This window comes from Galendromus occidentalis, unplaced genomic scaffold (genome assembly GCF_000255335.2).
Source record: "Galendromus occidentalis unplaced genomic scaffold, Mocc_1.1 scf7180000077121, whole genome shotgun sequence".
NCBI classification, from domain to species: Eukaryota; Metazoa; Arthropoda; class Arachnida; order Mesostigmata; family Phytoseiidae; genus Galendromus; species Galendromus occidentalis.
The window spans coordinates 676,305-692,010 of record NW_003805109.1 but is presented as its reverse complement, the minus strand read 5'-3'; the positions used below and the strand labels follow the sequence as shown (position 1 = coordinate 692,010).

Below are 15,706 nucleotides of genomic sequence, written 5' to 3'. Positions count from 1 at the left end.
TGTGAGGCGATGGTCCCCGCTCACGTCTTACCCGGACGCGAGCAGGATCTCAGCATCTTAGTCGAGAGACAAGGAGCGAGAGGGAACGCAAGCATCTCGGGCTTTTGTCTTTCTTTCTTCTTCCGTCGGTGCTCTTTGCTGAGAATTAAGACTTCTCCTCACGTTGAAGGAAGCTGGCAGGCTGTCCGGCAGTATGCTTCGCCTTCCTTTCTCCCAGCCTCGTCTTCCTATTCCTCCTTTGCCTCTGAGCTGATGGTCCTCTGATGGTGATGGCGGCGCGGCGGTGGCGGCGGCGGCAGTGATGCTGGTGGTCGTAGCTGAGGCGGTGGCAGTAGTGCCAAGAGCAGCGGCGCGGCGGCGGCGGCAGCAGCAGCAGCTGCATCATCATCATGAACAAGAGGAGACCCCAGCAAGCAAAAAACAATAGGGGACTCGGGGAGACCACGAGGGTACGCGCACGCAGAAGAGAAAACGTCAAGAACTGGCGCCGCTCGCTGCGCCGAGCTGCTTGGAACGAGCAAAGAACACCCACTTTAGCTAACCAGTCGTAAGCCTTCGGGAGCACGCGAGAAAATTCACTGTACTCACAGCCTACGAATTCCCGTCGAGCTACGGAGGATTAGGGGTGGCGGCACCGAGCTCTTACGTTCGATATTCCCGAATACACGCAGGTGCCGTTCACTCTAATATCGAGATGGAGGAACCGATGAGAAATTATGAGGAGAGATCCAAAGTCTTGACTCCGACATTCGCAATGCGAGTCTCTTCGCTGAAATGTGCGCGCGTAGCTGAGATCGGGGAGTCTCCGGGGTATTTCGGTCCGTGTCCATTTTATGTTGTTCGTATTTTACGAGAGAAAGAGTTTTTTGGCCCTCATTGGACCGTAATACGGGCTGCGAAAGGGAGCGCGGTAATATATATACATGTATGTATGTATATATTCAAGCGAGAGCGGCGGACGGGAGAAGATGGCTAGTCAGAGGCCATAGTGGTCGTTCGTTGTTATCCTACGGCGCGGTCATATTGGATCGCCGTAGCTCCTGCTGCCGTGGACGGCCGACGATAAAAATAAAAGAGCGGCGCCGAGGAGCTTCGATGACCAAAAAAAACTCCTCTCACTTCATGTCCTCCATGAGTTTAGGATAAAGAAGAAATACGACCTGAGACGCTCGCCAGCCCTTAATTCGGCAACCTCTGCTCCGACCTTCCCTCCTCTCGCGACAGCGCTTCTTGAGACATTCCGATGCCGTTTTTTTTCCACTCGACGCTAAATCAGCGACTCCCTGCCGCCATAAGCTATAACGCTATAAGTCCCATCGATTGACTGGATAGTCCGCGCATCTTACGCGCTAAGATACTCCAGAGGGAATCCGTCCAGGTAAAACGTGTTCACCTGGCACGACGTCGACGCCTCCACTATCCACCCGTCGGAGTTCGCAAACGACCCGGTATCGAGCACGAAATAAGAAGCTCGTCTTTTAACTTGCAGATTGCTGTCGGGAGGTCAGAAAGTGAGCTCGTCGAACTCGCCGCTCACCTCCCAAGGAGTCGTAGGGCATCCGCCGACGTACGTGGCTTCAAAAAGCCAGTGGAATCATAGTCAGCCCGTGAGCTTCTCGCCGCAGCAGCAGCAACAACAGCAGCAGCAGCAGCAACAGCACCACCAACACATTACAGGTGGTCACTTGGTTCACAGCCCGCATAGTCAGCAGCTTCTAGGAGGAGGGGTCTTTTATTCTGGGCCCATGGTGCATCCGGGCCAAACCTCTTCGAACACCTCGAGCAGCGGTCAACAGACCCCTGCGAGTCCCACCTCGATAGCCATGCCGCCTCAACGTTCGCAGGTATGACTCGTTTCTGCATTTTTGATCGTGCGTCGACCGACTTTCCATATTTCCCTCATGCACGAGTTTTCTGTTTCGCTCGCGCCGTATCCACACTGAGGTGATCAACGCCCAATTACAGAATATCCAGATCGCCAACTCGGGCTACGGGACCCCAGATAGTTGTCCTTTGCCCGGAACGAGTGTGGATCAGTCTTCCGCAGGAAGCTCGAACAACCCGGTCCCGCACAGCAGTTGGGTTTCCCCACCCGACAACAGCACGTTGAATTTCGAAAACCGGTGAGAACGTCGGGAGGTGTTGGGATTGGTGAGAGAGAGAGATCGTTATTCCCTTCGTTCGATTCAGAAGCATAACTGTGCAATCGTTCTTCGGCAGTCTAATCACGGAAGATTCGCTCTATCCGTCGCTGGTGTCGGACCTTAACACCGCAGAGCTTTCTGGTGATATCTTGGAGTATCTCCCCACGCTGGAGGACTCTAAGAGATCGTCCGACCCTTCGGACAGCCAAGGTTTGATGTGGGAACTGGAACCCGACGATGACCGCATTACCGACAAGCTCACTGAAGACAAATTATGGAGCCAGCAGCCGATGGACTTCGAATTACACTCCGTGTTCAAAAACGATATCAAATCGGAATTTCCCGGAGAGCCAACGCTCGCCGAACTCAACGCCAATGAAGATAGCAGCAACCTCTTGGATACCATCGACGTCAACAGCTTCCTCATGGAGAGCTTCGACAACAAAACTTCGTTCTCGCAGCAGGTCAATTTACTTTCTCCGCTTGCAGACATCAAAGTCGAACCTAACACAACTGTGGGTAAGTGACCTTCACAGTTCTCTCCCTTCTGGATATTGTGGATTCAGGCTCGGCCTTCAGGAACCGATTCGAAATCATTAACGGGGGACACTTTTCCGCGAAGGTGCACCTGCAGCCGCTGTAGCGACTGCCGGTGCTACTGCCAGCTCGTGGTCAGGTTCGTCTTTCGTGGATCCATTGCAAGCTCAGTCGTCGTCACAGAGTTCAGGTTTGCAGACCTTGAGTCCACCGTCGAGTTGTCAGGTTGCGTCGGTCGGCCCTACTTTCCTGAACCCGCTGCCGCCCGATGTTTACTCCACGCTCAGCTCTAGTCTTCCGTCGACGAGTAGCGGTCTCCCAGGGAAACAACACCAAGGTCAGTTGGCGACACATATGCAGCTGCCCCGAGAGAGGCAGCCGGTCCGCTCTGCTTTTCGGAGCGAAGACTTACGAGCCGCATTTGACCAGGTGGGGGAAAAGCTACGTCGAGGAGCTTCCTGCATTCGGCGAGTCCACTGCATTCGCCGGCCAGGAAGAACCCTCTAGCGAGCGGGAAGCCGAAAGGACCTATCCCAGCCGATCGGTTGTCCACTTCTGCGCCGTCGGCGAACGGCATGGACCAAATGTGGAAGGCGAGAAAGGCTGAGGTGCTTCGGAATGGTCGTCTTCGCCACGGCTCGACAGATACAACCCTCAGTCAATTGAGTTCTGTCCAACTCACCATGGACGAGGGATTCAGCTCTCAGGAAGCGGACGAGGAAGACGACAGCGACAACGAGGACCGCTCATCGGGCGAAGGTAGGCTTCTTTGCATTTCACCGAGACCGATTGTGTCACACGATCGCTCTGGACGATTTTTCCGGCGCCGTCGCTTGCGACATAGACAAGCGTTCTCATCGATTGCGTCGATACAGAATCTGGGAGCGACAACGAATACGAAGGGGGCGCTCGGTCCCCCTTGTCACCATCGTCGTTGGCATCGGACGAGCCGGGGAGCGGCAAGAAGAAAGGCAAATACTTCTGGCAATACAACGTACAAGCGAAAGGTCCGAAGGGTCCACGGATGAAAGTCACGAAAGTTGCGGAAGATCCGCACGTCCTCTCCGATGTGACGGACCCAGTTTTCAGCCCCGACTGCCAACTCGAAGGTAAGCTCCCGAATCGAAAGATCTACGAGCGTCGCCGACGTGGCGATACGAGAATGAAGAGATGTTCTCTAAGCATCGGAATCGTTGTTTAGGTGTGAAGCACGCCGGTAAAGCCCGCCGGGGCGACGGGAACGATCTGACCCCGAATCCGAATAAGCTGTATAACATCGGAATCGAACTCGACAAGTTGAACCGAATCATCAACGAACTCACCCCTCCCACCGATCTTCCGTCGAACGCTCGCAACAAGTCTCGTAAAGAGAAAAATAAGCTCGCTTCGAGGTTAGAGGATTTTATGAGTTTCTTACCAGGTCAACTTTGATTTTTTGCTCGGAAATTGAAACATCTGCGACCTTCACGTTGAGCGGCGGTAGCGGCGTCCTCGGACGTCGTCGTCGTTCTTACGGGCTCGGCTGTCTGTCCGACCCGCTGGTCGTCTTCAGTCTGCTGACTTGGACAGTTCTTATAGCATATAAGAAGGAGCCGCGGCAGTTTTTATGTCCAGCGATGACACGTTTAGCCCAGGAGCCGGCATATCCATCGCAAACTGAGCGATCGCGAGCGCACAGAATACCTCTCGTGTGCATTTGTTTTCGATCGAGACCGATTATAAACAATTTGTCCGACGGCATATTCGATTTTCAGAGCCTGCCGCTTGAAGAAGAAAGCTCAACACGAAGCGAACAAGTTGAAGCTGTTTGGACTGCAAGTTGAACACAGTGAGTAAATTCGCGGATGCTTTCCGCGAAATTCTTCCTCGCAGCGCTCGAATGATGGGGAAACGGGGAACTGTGTCTCGAAAACATTCTGAACGATCAGACGGAGCCGCTCCTGAGTTGAATTGAAAATTGAAGACTGCGAGCATTTCTTCGTTATGTTCGAGCAGCCGCAGTCACCAGGTAGCTGGAGTAGCCACGGGCTAGGGACGGGATTCCCAGTTCAAGGGGTATGGAGAGTTCGCTTGCATGTTTAAAAATGGCAAAGACGATGAGAGAAAGAAGGGAAGGATTTGAGAGGGTATTACTATGCCGAAGGGCTCCTGCGGGTAGTAGAGGCAGACTCGCAATGCTTTCCAAAAACGCCAATGGCCTGCCTGCCAGCCAGCCCGCTGCTTTTGCTGGTCTGCCGCCTGCTTCCCTGGCGAGTAAGCTACCAAGCAAGCAAGCAAGTGAGAGCTGCCGGCAACGAATATCAAAAAGGGTATGTGAAGAAAAAGAGAGAGAGAGCAAAAAAGGGGTGAAATGCCTCCCTCCGGTCGAGTCGACCGAGGGTGGACAGGATGACTCATTTGAATGGGGGAGTTTCTTGCTGCAATGACCAAGCTCGAACTTGGCCGGTCCGCATTATTATCGTCTAGAGTAACGCTACAAGGCTTCTCTGTCGAGAGAGTGGGAGCGTTTTTCAGCTTGCCGATTTCGTGATCCTCAACGACCATTTCGAATCACTGAAATCAAGAGTAAAACGGGAATTCTCGACACAGAATCCTCCCCCTCATCCGGGAATTGGAATTTATCCCATTCGGAAGTTCCACCCTAATTCGAGAGCGCCGTGTGATTTTCGCTCTGAAACTCGCTCATCGAAGTTGTGGAATGCTGCTCTCGCAGTTGACTTGGTCTGAGCGAAAAAAAGCGATTCCTCTTCGTCTCGGGGTGTTTTTGGAGCACTCGAGCTCTAATGGGGAGTTTTTAACCATTTAGACGAATATTTGTTGTTTTTTTTCTTTTCATTCAGTGTCTAATTGCTCGCTGAGCCCGCACAACTCACACGAAATCCACTGGGAACGAGCGATGCGCACGAACTAATGTGAATGCATGCATACATCTCGGTCGGTCTGTTCTTCTGAGTGCGTGCGTGCATACATGCTACTGTGCTTGAGGAGATTCTCATCTCGAGCTTTTTTGATCAACAAAATATTTTTTTTCATTCGGCTTCGAAAGAATCCTATGGACTCTTTGTTTTAAGAGTGCCGTTCACCATCTGCGAGGCCGCATTCGGTCAATCGCATAGACATGACTGCTGTACTGCTGTGTTCTCACCCTACTCACGCGTCGAGGCAACATATGAGGGACTTGCTCAAAAACAAAGGATTCTTCGTATTCGACGACGAAAGCACTTCGCTTATAGGAACCGTTTCCGGATTCGGTGACGAATACCGGCGCGTTAGCTGAGCGAAAAAATCGATCGGTTGGAATGCTCCGACAGCGAAGCATGTCCGAATTTCGAGTACCTCAGAGCCCACGTCCATTCGTAAAGAGTTTTCTAAATACCATAATGAGTTCGCACCGTAGGCGGTCACAATGCAACTCGCCCGCCTAGCCACCGCCTAACCAAGATTACCACTCCTCCGGACCCTCCTAGTTAAGTTTCAGTCATGCGGATGGACAGACAGGCGGACAGAGAGACCGACCGACCGACTGACTAACTGAGTCACGGTTGCCATTGCCTGCATCCTCTCTTTCGTCTAACCTCATCCCCTCCCCCTCCGACGCGGCGGCGGCGGCGGTAGCTGCTGCCGATGCCGCTCTTCCTGCCTTCTTAGACCCTCGCTTCGGTTGGTTCTTCCTACCTCCCTCGCCTCCCGAACAAACCAGCTAGCCAGCCAGCCAGCCTTTTCAATGCTGGCAAGTTTCGTATAATTCCATCGCATCCTTTTTTGTGAATAGGATGCCTGCATTTGACCCTCTCTCTCGGTCACTCGATGGGCAACGAAGCAAGCAGCCGGTCGGTCGGTCGTTCTGTCCGTCTGCCTGTCCATCCATCGGCTTGGCGAACAGGCAGGCGAACGAGCGAACAAATTGATGCGTCGTCATTCATTGCGACGCCGAAGTCGCTTATCATCGGGAATACGTATCATTGAATGAGAGAGGATTCCGAGCAGATTACGTCAGCGAGTCCCGGACCATCCTCAGTGATCTCCTGCGTCTCAATGAGAGCGTACACACAACCCGCGTAGCTGTGTTGTCCCCAAAACCGATGCTCGTTCAGACTCCGGAAAGTGTCCGCAGAAAAATGGAGCTTCGATGCTCCCACGTAAACCACCGTAGATCATTGTCTCTCGCTATGCGGCGCTTCCTCGAACGTCTCGAGCGAGAACACCCTCGGATATCCAACATCCCGTCGGATATCACTTGGCAGCGGGCCGCAAAGCCACGATCACCATCATCGGGTCCATAGAGCAGAGAAGGAATTCATTTATTTAGGGACCGCGACGAAATCGTGTATCGCCGACTTGCTCGTTCGCTGGGCTCAAAGAAACCAATCTCCAGGTTTCGTCCCCATCTTCTTTTAAAGCGTGGAAACTAGACAATGAAGACAAGTCGAGTCCTGATGATTGATGACGTTTGCTGATGGAAGGGATCGCGAACGAGAGAAAAGGTCTTTTTATCCATTCGCTTCCAAGCATAAGACAGAATCGATAGAGGAAGAGATCAAGCGGGAGGGCGCTGTAGAGTATGGAGGAGGTATCTTTCCTAATGAACAGCCGGGATCATCTTCTCGAAGGGAGACACAACGAAAGCTGAAATCGCTGCCGGAGCTTCCCCCCGAGACTGTCGAAATCGTATTCTGTCTCTTCCATGGTGGTGTTGCGGTTTTCCCGCAAACGCGCCTCCCGAGCTGGATCGAGGTCTAGTCTACTCGAATCGAGTTTGTAATCCGACTTCGGAACCAATGTATGGGAAAGAGAGAAGGTATGAAGCCGTTGTTTCTCGAAACCTGCTTTTTGCCACAGGCTGCCTGTCCTCTTCTTGGCCCACGCATGGAATCTATTCCGTCCTTCCGATGAAGTGCGGCTAACTCAATCAACTAATTTCTTCTATGTGTTGTCCGCGATCCGTTCACTTATTGCACTTCTGTTCCTGCTAGAGAGGGCATGGCATGCTGGCCGGGCTGTTCATCCGAGCCGCAGCTCATACGATCGTTCATTGTTCTACCAAGTGTCGCGTTGCATCTTTCTGCTCGCTCGCTCTCCCTCTCTCCTTCTCTCTCAATGTATTGGGAAAATATCGCAGCCGCCCGAGGAATCCTTCGAGTGGGTGCTCTTGTTTGTTCACTTGACAGTTCTTGTCTTCGGAGATCCGTAGCGACGGCAACTTCTTAGAGGAAATACCAGCCTGGATCTCTACTGGGCCCTTGGCTCCTTAAACGCTCAGCGCCTCCTCCTCCTTGCGCCTTCTGCTATGGAGTGGATACTCCGGACACTCATCGGCTAGACTCGTCGGTTAGGGGCTCGCGTCGGCGGGATCAGCGTATCCACTCGATGCTGACGTAGGAATATTGAGATTTGCCTACATTGTCGAAATATGCGCCTTTTCAAAGAGACAGCGTCCCGCAGGAGCGCACTCGTAGGACGAGGCGATACTTAATTGAATAACGGCTTCAACAAACTCGAGCGGTGCAAAATGCCGGAACTGAGCACCCACGCTCCGAACTTGTGTCGGCGAACGTGAGCAGTTGGCAAGACGGGCTCCAAAAACGATCCTCTCCGCGCCTTGAGGCGTGTACTTTGCGAGTCCTGGGAAAGTCTCCGCACGGCATCCTGCCGACGGACGCGTCTTCTCGAGACGAGGGAGTTTCACTCCGAGACGATTCCGCATTTCTAATTTGCTCTCGGCAACACAAATATGTATGCCGACTGAGCACCGGCCAAAGTCTTCGTTGTAGTTCAAGAGAGAGACGACTCCCGTCCATCGTTCGTCCGATCGAGGTGACTCCCTTGTCCGGAAAAGCCGCGACGTTTTCCGATCCGACCCCTGATTGGTTCCGGTTGTTCGCAGGAGCTTCGCCGCCGATTCTATTTCTTCGTGTATTGCGCTTGCGAAATTCCCTCCACCAGAGGATATGTCTTCGGTAGCGAGAATACAATTTTTTTGATTCAGGTCTGTTTGCTGTCTCTAGAAACAGCTCAGAGCCTCGAGAAGGAAATCGAACGAGAAGGCGGCGCGCGAAAGAGAACAGACTATCCGCTGGCAATTCTATTGTCGGTAGGGACGAAAGGTTTTTCTTTGCATCTTCTCATTGAGTCTAGCGAGATATTACAGGGAGCCGGCTCTAAGGAGGGCCGGGGAGGGCGAGGAGCTCGGCGCGGATTGCGGAGTTTCGCACTAAGATGCAGCGACGGTGCCGGCGAGGTACTGACTGCATTCACACCGAAGAGCATTATCTCTCTTCTTCGACAGTTTCTTCTCCGCCAGCCGCTTCCGTCACCCGTTCGTTGAGCTTGTTCGTTCCGATTCGCCGGCTGATTGCAATAATAGAGATTTTCATCCGTCTCCCTTCTCTTTCGAAACGTGCTGGGAGAAAAGGGGGGGGGTGGCTTCGGAGAGACTCAGCGACGGGGGAATGATCGCGTTCTCAAACTCGGATTTTCCGCAGCCGATCACTCTGGGAAACGTCTCAGTCCGGGTTGCTCTCGGTATCCAAGGACTCATTTAGTATGGAGAATATTATATTATCATTATTGAATAATATTTTTTTTTTTTTTTTTTCTAATACAACCCTAGTTTATTCAAACTGTACAAAACAAGAACAAAAAATTGTAGTTTCCACGAGGGCAGAGCCCTGTCCGTGGTTCGGGTGGAGACATAAAAGTTTGCCAGAGGCCGAGAGGGAGAGTGACCAACACCTTGGAGAGAGATGAAGCTAAGGGAGCAGCAGATCTACATCGATATTATTTAGGGTATTCAAGAATGATTTGATATTTCTTTTCCTCTCTGAGATCCGGCGCTCTGACCAGGTCTTCAGAGAGTCAGGGAGCGAGTTGTACACGGCCATGTATTGAAATTTGTACATCCTTCTAGTTCGTTCAAGGCGGATAGCAGGGAGGCGGATCTGTCCGGATTGCATGCCACGGGTTGCATGAGGATGGTTTAGGCGGTTCTCCTCTTCAAGTCTGAGAGCGACATCAGTTCGCCTCGTTTGTAGTTCGGTCAGTAGAACGGCGAGGTATAGCTTGCGAAGGGGCATGATTCTCAGTTGCTCGTAAATCGCTTCGGTGGGGTGCCGCCTACTTCGTTTCGACAATATACGAACGCAAGAATTTTGGACTGCCTCGATGGGCCTGAGTAAAGAGCGAAATGCAGATCCGTAAGCGAGGATTCCATACCGGAGATGAGACTCAAAGAGCGCATGATAGACTTCCCTGAACACACCTCTGGAGGACGATCTTCCGAGTTTTGCCAGTGAGGCCACAATTGGTCTGAGCTTCTTCACGAGGTTGGCAATGTGGGGTTTCCAGGAAAGTCCATCGTCAATCGTAATGCCGAGGTAGCGAGTTTCCCGAGCACAGGAAATCACCGGGCAGGAGCATGTTATATTATTGAGAATCCCGAGTTTCCTATGATCCCACTCGAAAAAAAAAGATAAATAAATTGAATACTTCGTGGACGTGGTCGAAGAACATCCGATCGTTCGCCCATCTCTCTGACATCGAGTACGAAGCGAACAATTAGGATAATGCTCGTGACCAACGTGCATGCAGCGGAAGTTGTTGAGCTCTCATCACAACAGGCGAGAGACCACCTGTGACGAGATGGAAGGTGCGACCGGGGAAGTCATGGACCCCCTTCCGGCCAGAGTCTCTATTCTCGATGCTCGCATGGCCTGCGTGCGCGTGTAGAACATCGAGGTACTATGTATGTATGTACGGAGGATGGTGAGATCGAGCGGCGGTCGAACGAACGAACGGAGTGATGAGAACCGTGGAGAGGACGGAACTCATTCGCGTTTCCTAGTAGATGGATCACCGTAGTCGTGGATCCGACGTCCTCTGTTTTCACTCTTCGCTCCTATCCTGTCCGAAAGCCTCCAACCCCTGACTCCGACGAAAGTGAATTACTGCTAACTGCGGAACCGGGTATAAATTGGAGAGAGGAGAGGAAACAGGGCGTGCAACAAACTCGGGCAACCTATCGCGGCTGATCAGCTAGAGCTGATGGGCACAACAAGATGAAGAACAACTTGGAGCTTTTTTCTTGCCACCTGACTTGAAAAGTTTGGGGCTGCCGCTCGGCTAAAACACGGACCGACGGGGAAGAATGGATCCTGCCTGCTGTTGAGCTCGGAGCGGGCGATCAATCGATCGATCGAATCTTCCTTCGTTCTTTCGAGCGGGCGGGCCATCGATCTCGTTTTGTGGTTGCAAACTCGTGAAAGAGATCGTGTCTTGCCGTACGTTGCAGGCGTAATACTCATCGCTTGCGACCGCCACCGTCGTTCATTCTCTGCGCGAGAGCGTATTCCTGCTCGGTCGGAAGATCTTATGATCCGTCTTCTGAGCGCCGCTCTACGAGCCAGCGAAACAATGACGGAAGCAGGCTCTTATCAACCTCCGTCTCATGCCGGTGGAGCCTCGAGCTCGATTTTCAGGCGACCGACGAATCGGCGGAACTCGTGTTGGCAGATACCTCTACCGATAGAGGTCTTCGGGACGAAAGAAAGTCGCGACTTGTTGATTGATTCTTCGAATTCGAGGCAGCTTCCCCTTCCCCAAGCGGGCGTCGGATCTCCGAGACTCCAGATACGTCCTCGATGTTTTCCGAAGTCAGTCAGTACTGATATGGGATCGAGACTAGAAATTCTGACCACGCTTGAAAACACACTGCTGGGACAGGATCGGGGGAAGGAGGAGAGCCGTGGATTGACGATTTTTTATTCCGTTAGCGAAGCTCCTTCGTCATCCGCTCGAATCCCGATGTAGCGATGTCGCTCTATCGAGCATTTCCTTGCTCCGGGAAAGGTGGGGCGAACTCATCTACTTTTTTGATGCTTATCGGAAATGACGAGGGACGACGGATTTTCATCCCGCGCAGGCGATCTCCGGAGCACACAGACACCCTTAAAATCTAATGAACAATAATTGTTTTGCCCTCGATTGTTCATTGCGCTTTCGGTGTTCCGTTTGTCTACCTTCGTATATCGAGTCTAGGTCGTGCTCGCTCCGAGCCAGCTGACAGGCAGGCTGGTGCGCTTGTTGGCTGGAGTACCGATCGTTTCCCAAGCCTTTTTCTGTCCCCAGGGTGAGGAGAGAGGGAAGGGTTGTTGCTGTGCAGTTTTTTTGTTGCTGCTGGCGCTGTTACGATGGAGAGGGACCTATGAGTTAGTGTCTCCTCGCTCATCGTATTCTCGCTCGTTCTCTGGCCACAGAGCTAGCGAACATCTTCGAAGGCTGTTGGTTCTGACCTACGGGTGACGCGAAATACAGCGAACGGCTATGCTCTCTGAATTGGTAAACAAGTTTCTTCCTGTTTTTCTACCACGGAGATTCCCGTGCGACATCCATTTCTTTTAATTTCATTATTATTATTGATCATTGTTTTGAAACCGGTAGGAGGAACTCCGGTGGCGGAGAAAACAAAAGACGGCGGAAGGCGCACATAAGGATGCGGGAAATACTCTTTCGTTGCCCGGACGCCAGATCCTTCCATCGTTTGGTCCATCCGCTTGCGAGCCCTTAGTCAAACTTCAGGGATCGGCTAACGCCGCGACGGGATTGGTCGTTGCCATCGAAGAGAAAATGCGAGAGATCGAGGAGCGGTGTCCGTCAGCTGGTCTGCCGCAGCTGCCCGCTCCTTTCGCCCCGTCGGCTGGTGTATAGATGTGCCCTACAGTTTCGACTCGGTCCCGTTAGTGGAACCGAGCTCGTGGCCGGCCGGCCAGCCGGCCAACCACTAGTAGGCTGTGGGGTGTGGCCTATTTTGTTCTATCCGCCGCTCTACTGCTTATGCGGCACGCGCTTCCCTGGCTCATGCCGACCCGCAGAGCTTTTCTGGGAAGCAATGTTATCAAAACTCCACTATCGTATGTAGCGGTATGGAAGAATGGCGAATAATGGAAAGAATTTCCCCGGGAAATTCGCGCCGGAATAACTCTCCAACGAGAAATTGAACTCGTAACACATCGACCTAACGCTCGGACGTCTCTTTTCACGCTTCCGGCGAACTACGTATAGGATGTGCTGTTGTCCTCAACGAGGGAGGCTGATTCCTCCTTCTTGTGAGCGAGAAAGCGCTGAACCTCTTGCGCACAGCGACGCCTCTTCGATTCCGGTGTTTCATCCTGCTTGTCGATCGCTCGGAGACGGCTTTCGATGTCGCTCCGATTCAGCTTGTACAATGCATTTTGAAGGATAGAATCCGGGAGCTAGAGGTCAGAAGAAGCCGCTTCTCCATATCGAGGGTAGCCATGCGGCAAAGTCGCCAGCCGTCGACTGACGTCCTCCCAGGAGGTTGCGGTTGAGGCAGTATCGCTGCCGCGAGTACCGCGCGTGCTTGGAGCCTACAAGCGAAATTCCAACGCGCACATTTGGCCGTCGTGTCGGTCGGACCTCTTTCTATTCCGGATCACGGATGTGACCAAACTTGTCGCTCAGATGGAGTTCAAAAATCAACATCCATGATCTCCATTACGCTCCGCCCACCCCTCTACTCGGATTCCCATGATCGTAGCTGGTATTCCTTTCGCGTGAGGATCGAACCCCAGAACATATTGATGGCGAGAAAATTATCAGGAATGAATTCATATTAATGAGCTGACACGAGCCCACGTTCGACAACGAGCACGGCGGGAAAGATCGATGGGCTGGATGTGGAAGTGCGAGAGCGAACCAGCTCACCCCTAGCGAGTTAGCGTCGCTCAAGCTCGATACTACGTCAGTGAATAGAATGGTACACAGACCTTGGAATCGTCTGGGAAAGGTTCAGTTTGCTAGGGAGCACCGGGGGTCTAGCGTCTCTCCCTGTAGCGTGGGCTGTCCTCTCATTGATACTGAATCCCCCGCTTATTTTCAGAACGACTGCTCGACGCGACGGCGAAAATGCGCCAGCTCTGCATTGAGAAAGCTCAGGGATCCTTAAACTCGGATGAGCACAAGCGCCGCTTGGATCAACTCGTGTCTGAAATCGGTGGGTACATTTGAATACACAGCTCCGATTGATTCTCAAGTCCCCAGGAGCCCTCGTGCGATTGTGAAAGGATCCCGTGCCGGTCAATACCGTTTGTCCTCTCTAACCGCTGCCTCTATCCCACAGACACGGTCCGAGTTGCTGGCCTCACCGCTGAGTATGTGAATAAGATTCTCTCGAACGTGAATGCGGGCGTTCCAAGAGGAGGCATCGATGCCTGATGTTCGATGCGCGGAAATCGATGAGAAAACACAGGAAGGAGAGGAATGATGATCATGACGCTGCCTAACTTTGCCTCGAAAGCGTGAATACGCTGTCCAGAGCGATATGGAATAGAAGTGCACGGATGAAGGGCAGCGGAGTGACGATCGTGTCGGAATATTTGTAGATGGTTGGCTTCTTGAGGTGTAGAGCTGTTAGGACTTGACCGACACGTCGCGCACAGAGTCGGTAGCGTTATCCACAACATTTACTTGCATGCTATATTTCGTTGTATTTATTTCGTTGTTCGGCGGAAGAATTGGATCGGACGGCATTGTGCTCCGAGTTCATCGACGATATTCAAAGTTTTAGTCCGCCGCGTGGCATTAAGCTCGTTCTTGAGTTGCTCATTACGCTCAATGTGTCACTACTCAGATAACTACCTCCAGAAATACGGGTCGATCAACTGCAATCAGAGCTTGGCTGACCGACGGAGGAGCCAGCCTATTACCTTCCGCATGTGACTCGACCTGTCTCATGGGGTTTCCGACGATATTGTGACTTTTCGGAGAGCTCGCGATGCCGGTTTCGTTGGAGGTGGCGCTCATATCGAGAAACACACTCGGGTTTTTGCTTCCCCTGTCTAGCGAGCGATTGCTCTCCTTGACCGCTTTGAGAACCGATCACTCAGTTGGTAAAACTGTTGGTGACACATTTCACAATTGTTATTTGGTACTCGTCTGCTCTCACCGGCCTTTTTCTGCGAACTTCCCTCGATTCGTTCAAAGTCCAGCATGGTCTCGTTGCAAGCCCCAGTCAGTTGGGTGCTCCTCATCGGATACGATAGCTCCGAATCGTCGGCAGATTGAGTACCGAGAGAGAACTGAAAATTGAGTTCTTTGAATTCTGGGAAACCGAGAAAAAAAAAACAGAAAAAAATTAACGAAAAAACTGAGCGAGCTGAAGCTGCCATAATAATCCTCGGCAACGGGTTGCACGGAGGGAATGTGAAGCACTTCTTCTCGCGATTCGCTGCAAAAAAAGTTTCGAATTATTGTCATCGGAACCTCCCCTGGAGGACCGTGGAAGCTCGAAGCAAACAAGGCATGGAATACTTCACATCGATTGTGAAACGGAAGTTCGTCTTGACAGCCGGTCGGAACAAGGAACATACCACCCCTGTTGACGCATGTACAATGTACATAGATTCGTGGAAAACATTTACCCCACTGAAAAAAATGCGGGCTTCGTTTTAAGCTGTGAGTTCCTGTCTTGGTGTACATAATGGACTCGACTCGACTGTGTATGTATATTCGGGGGCGGCTTTCTGCTGTTTGACAACATTCATGCAACGGGAAGGAGCCTCCAGACAAGGGAGCTTTCGGCTCTAGGTAGGCCTAAGCGTAAATACACCGAGTGGCGCCCTTCAGTTCGAATTCCTAATCAATCACGATTAGGGTCTGTTAGAGCGAGCGCCGTTTTTGCTCAGCGAGTTGCAGTTGCTATGTACCATATTATATAACTGATCGATGTCCAATGCAGGGCTCCGCCTACGGCTCTAGAGGAGCTCGTGATTTCATTCTTCGTTTCATCGACAGCTGAGGTAGAATTAGCACAATCAAGAGTCTTGCGTAGATACTACAGAGCATGTATTTCATCGGCTATTAGCCGGATTCTTCCGGTTCCCCGAAATCGACGATCCGCCGACGTCCCGTTTTGATCAGCGTTGGACTGATGAAAAAGCTCACTTCAACGATATCTGTCCAAGCGTGAGTCTGTTCTGTGAATTAAAAATTCTACGACCTTCGTCCACGTC

At 52.0% G+C, this 15,706-nt stretch overlaps 1 protein-coding gene across 1 annotated transcript; it reads left to right on the top strand.

Annotated features, from left to right (window-relative positions):
* Positions 1-1,685: 1,685 nt before the first annotated feature.
* On the top strand, positions 1,686-14,150 carry REPTOR (repressed by TOR). The gene is made up of 10 exons (XM_029110833.1): positions 1,686-1,844; positions 1,966-2,123; positions 2,221-2,663; positions 2,767-3,018; positions 3,111-3,440; positions 3,557-3,790; positions 3,883-4,072; positions 4,436-4,509; positions 13,576-13,689; positions 13,816-14,150. Exons 1-10 carry the CDS (start codon positions 1,746-1,748, stop codon positions 13,908-13,910), a joined length of 1,989 nt encoding a protein of 662 aa, XP_028966666.1. The 5' UTR covers positions 1,686-1,745; the 3' UTR covers positions 13,911-14,150.
* The last annotated feature ends 1,556 nt before the right edge of the window (positions 14,151-15,706 follow it).

Coding starts and splice junctions, on each gene's coding strand:
- REPTOR (XM_029110833.1), top strand. CDS start 1,746: ATGGTGCATCCGGGCCAAACCTCTTCGAACACCTCGAGCAGCGGTCAA. Junction 1,845..1,965: donor TGCCGCCTCAACGTTCGCAG/GTATGACTCGTT, acceptor GCCCAATTACAG/AATATCCAGATCGCCAACTC. Junction 3,791..3,882: donor CCCCGACTGCCAACTCGAAG/GTAAGCTCCCGA, acceptor ATCGTTGTTTAG/GTGTGAAGCACGCCGGTAAA.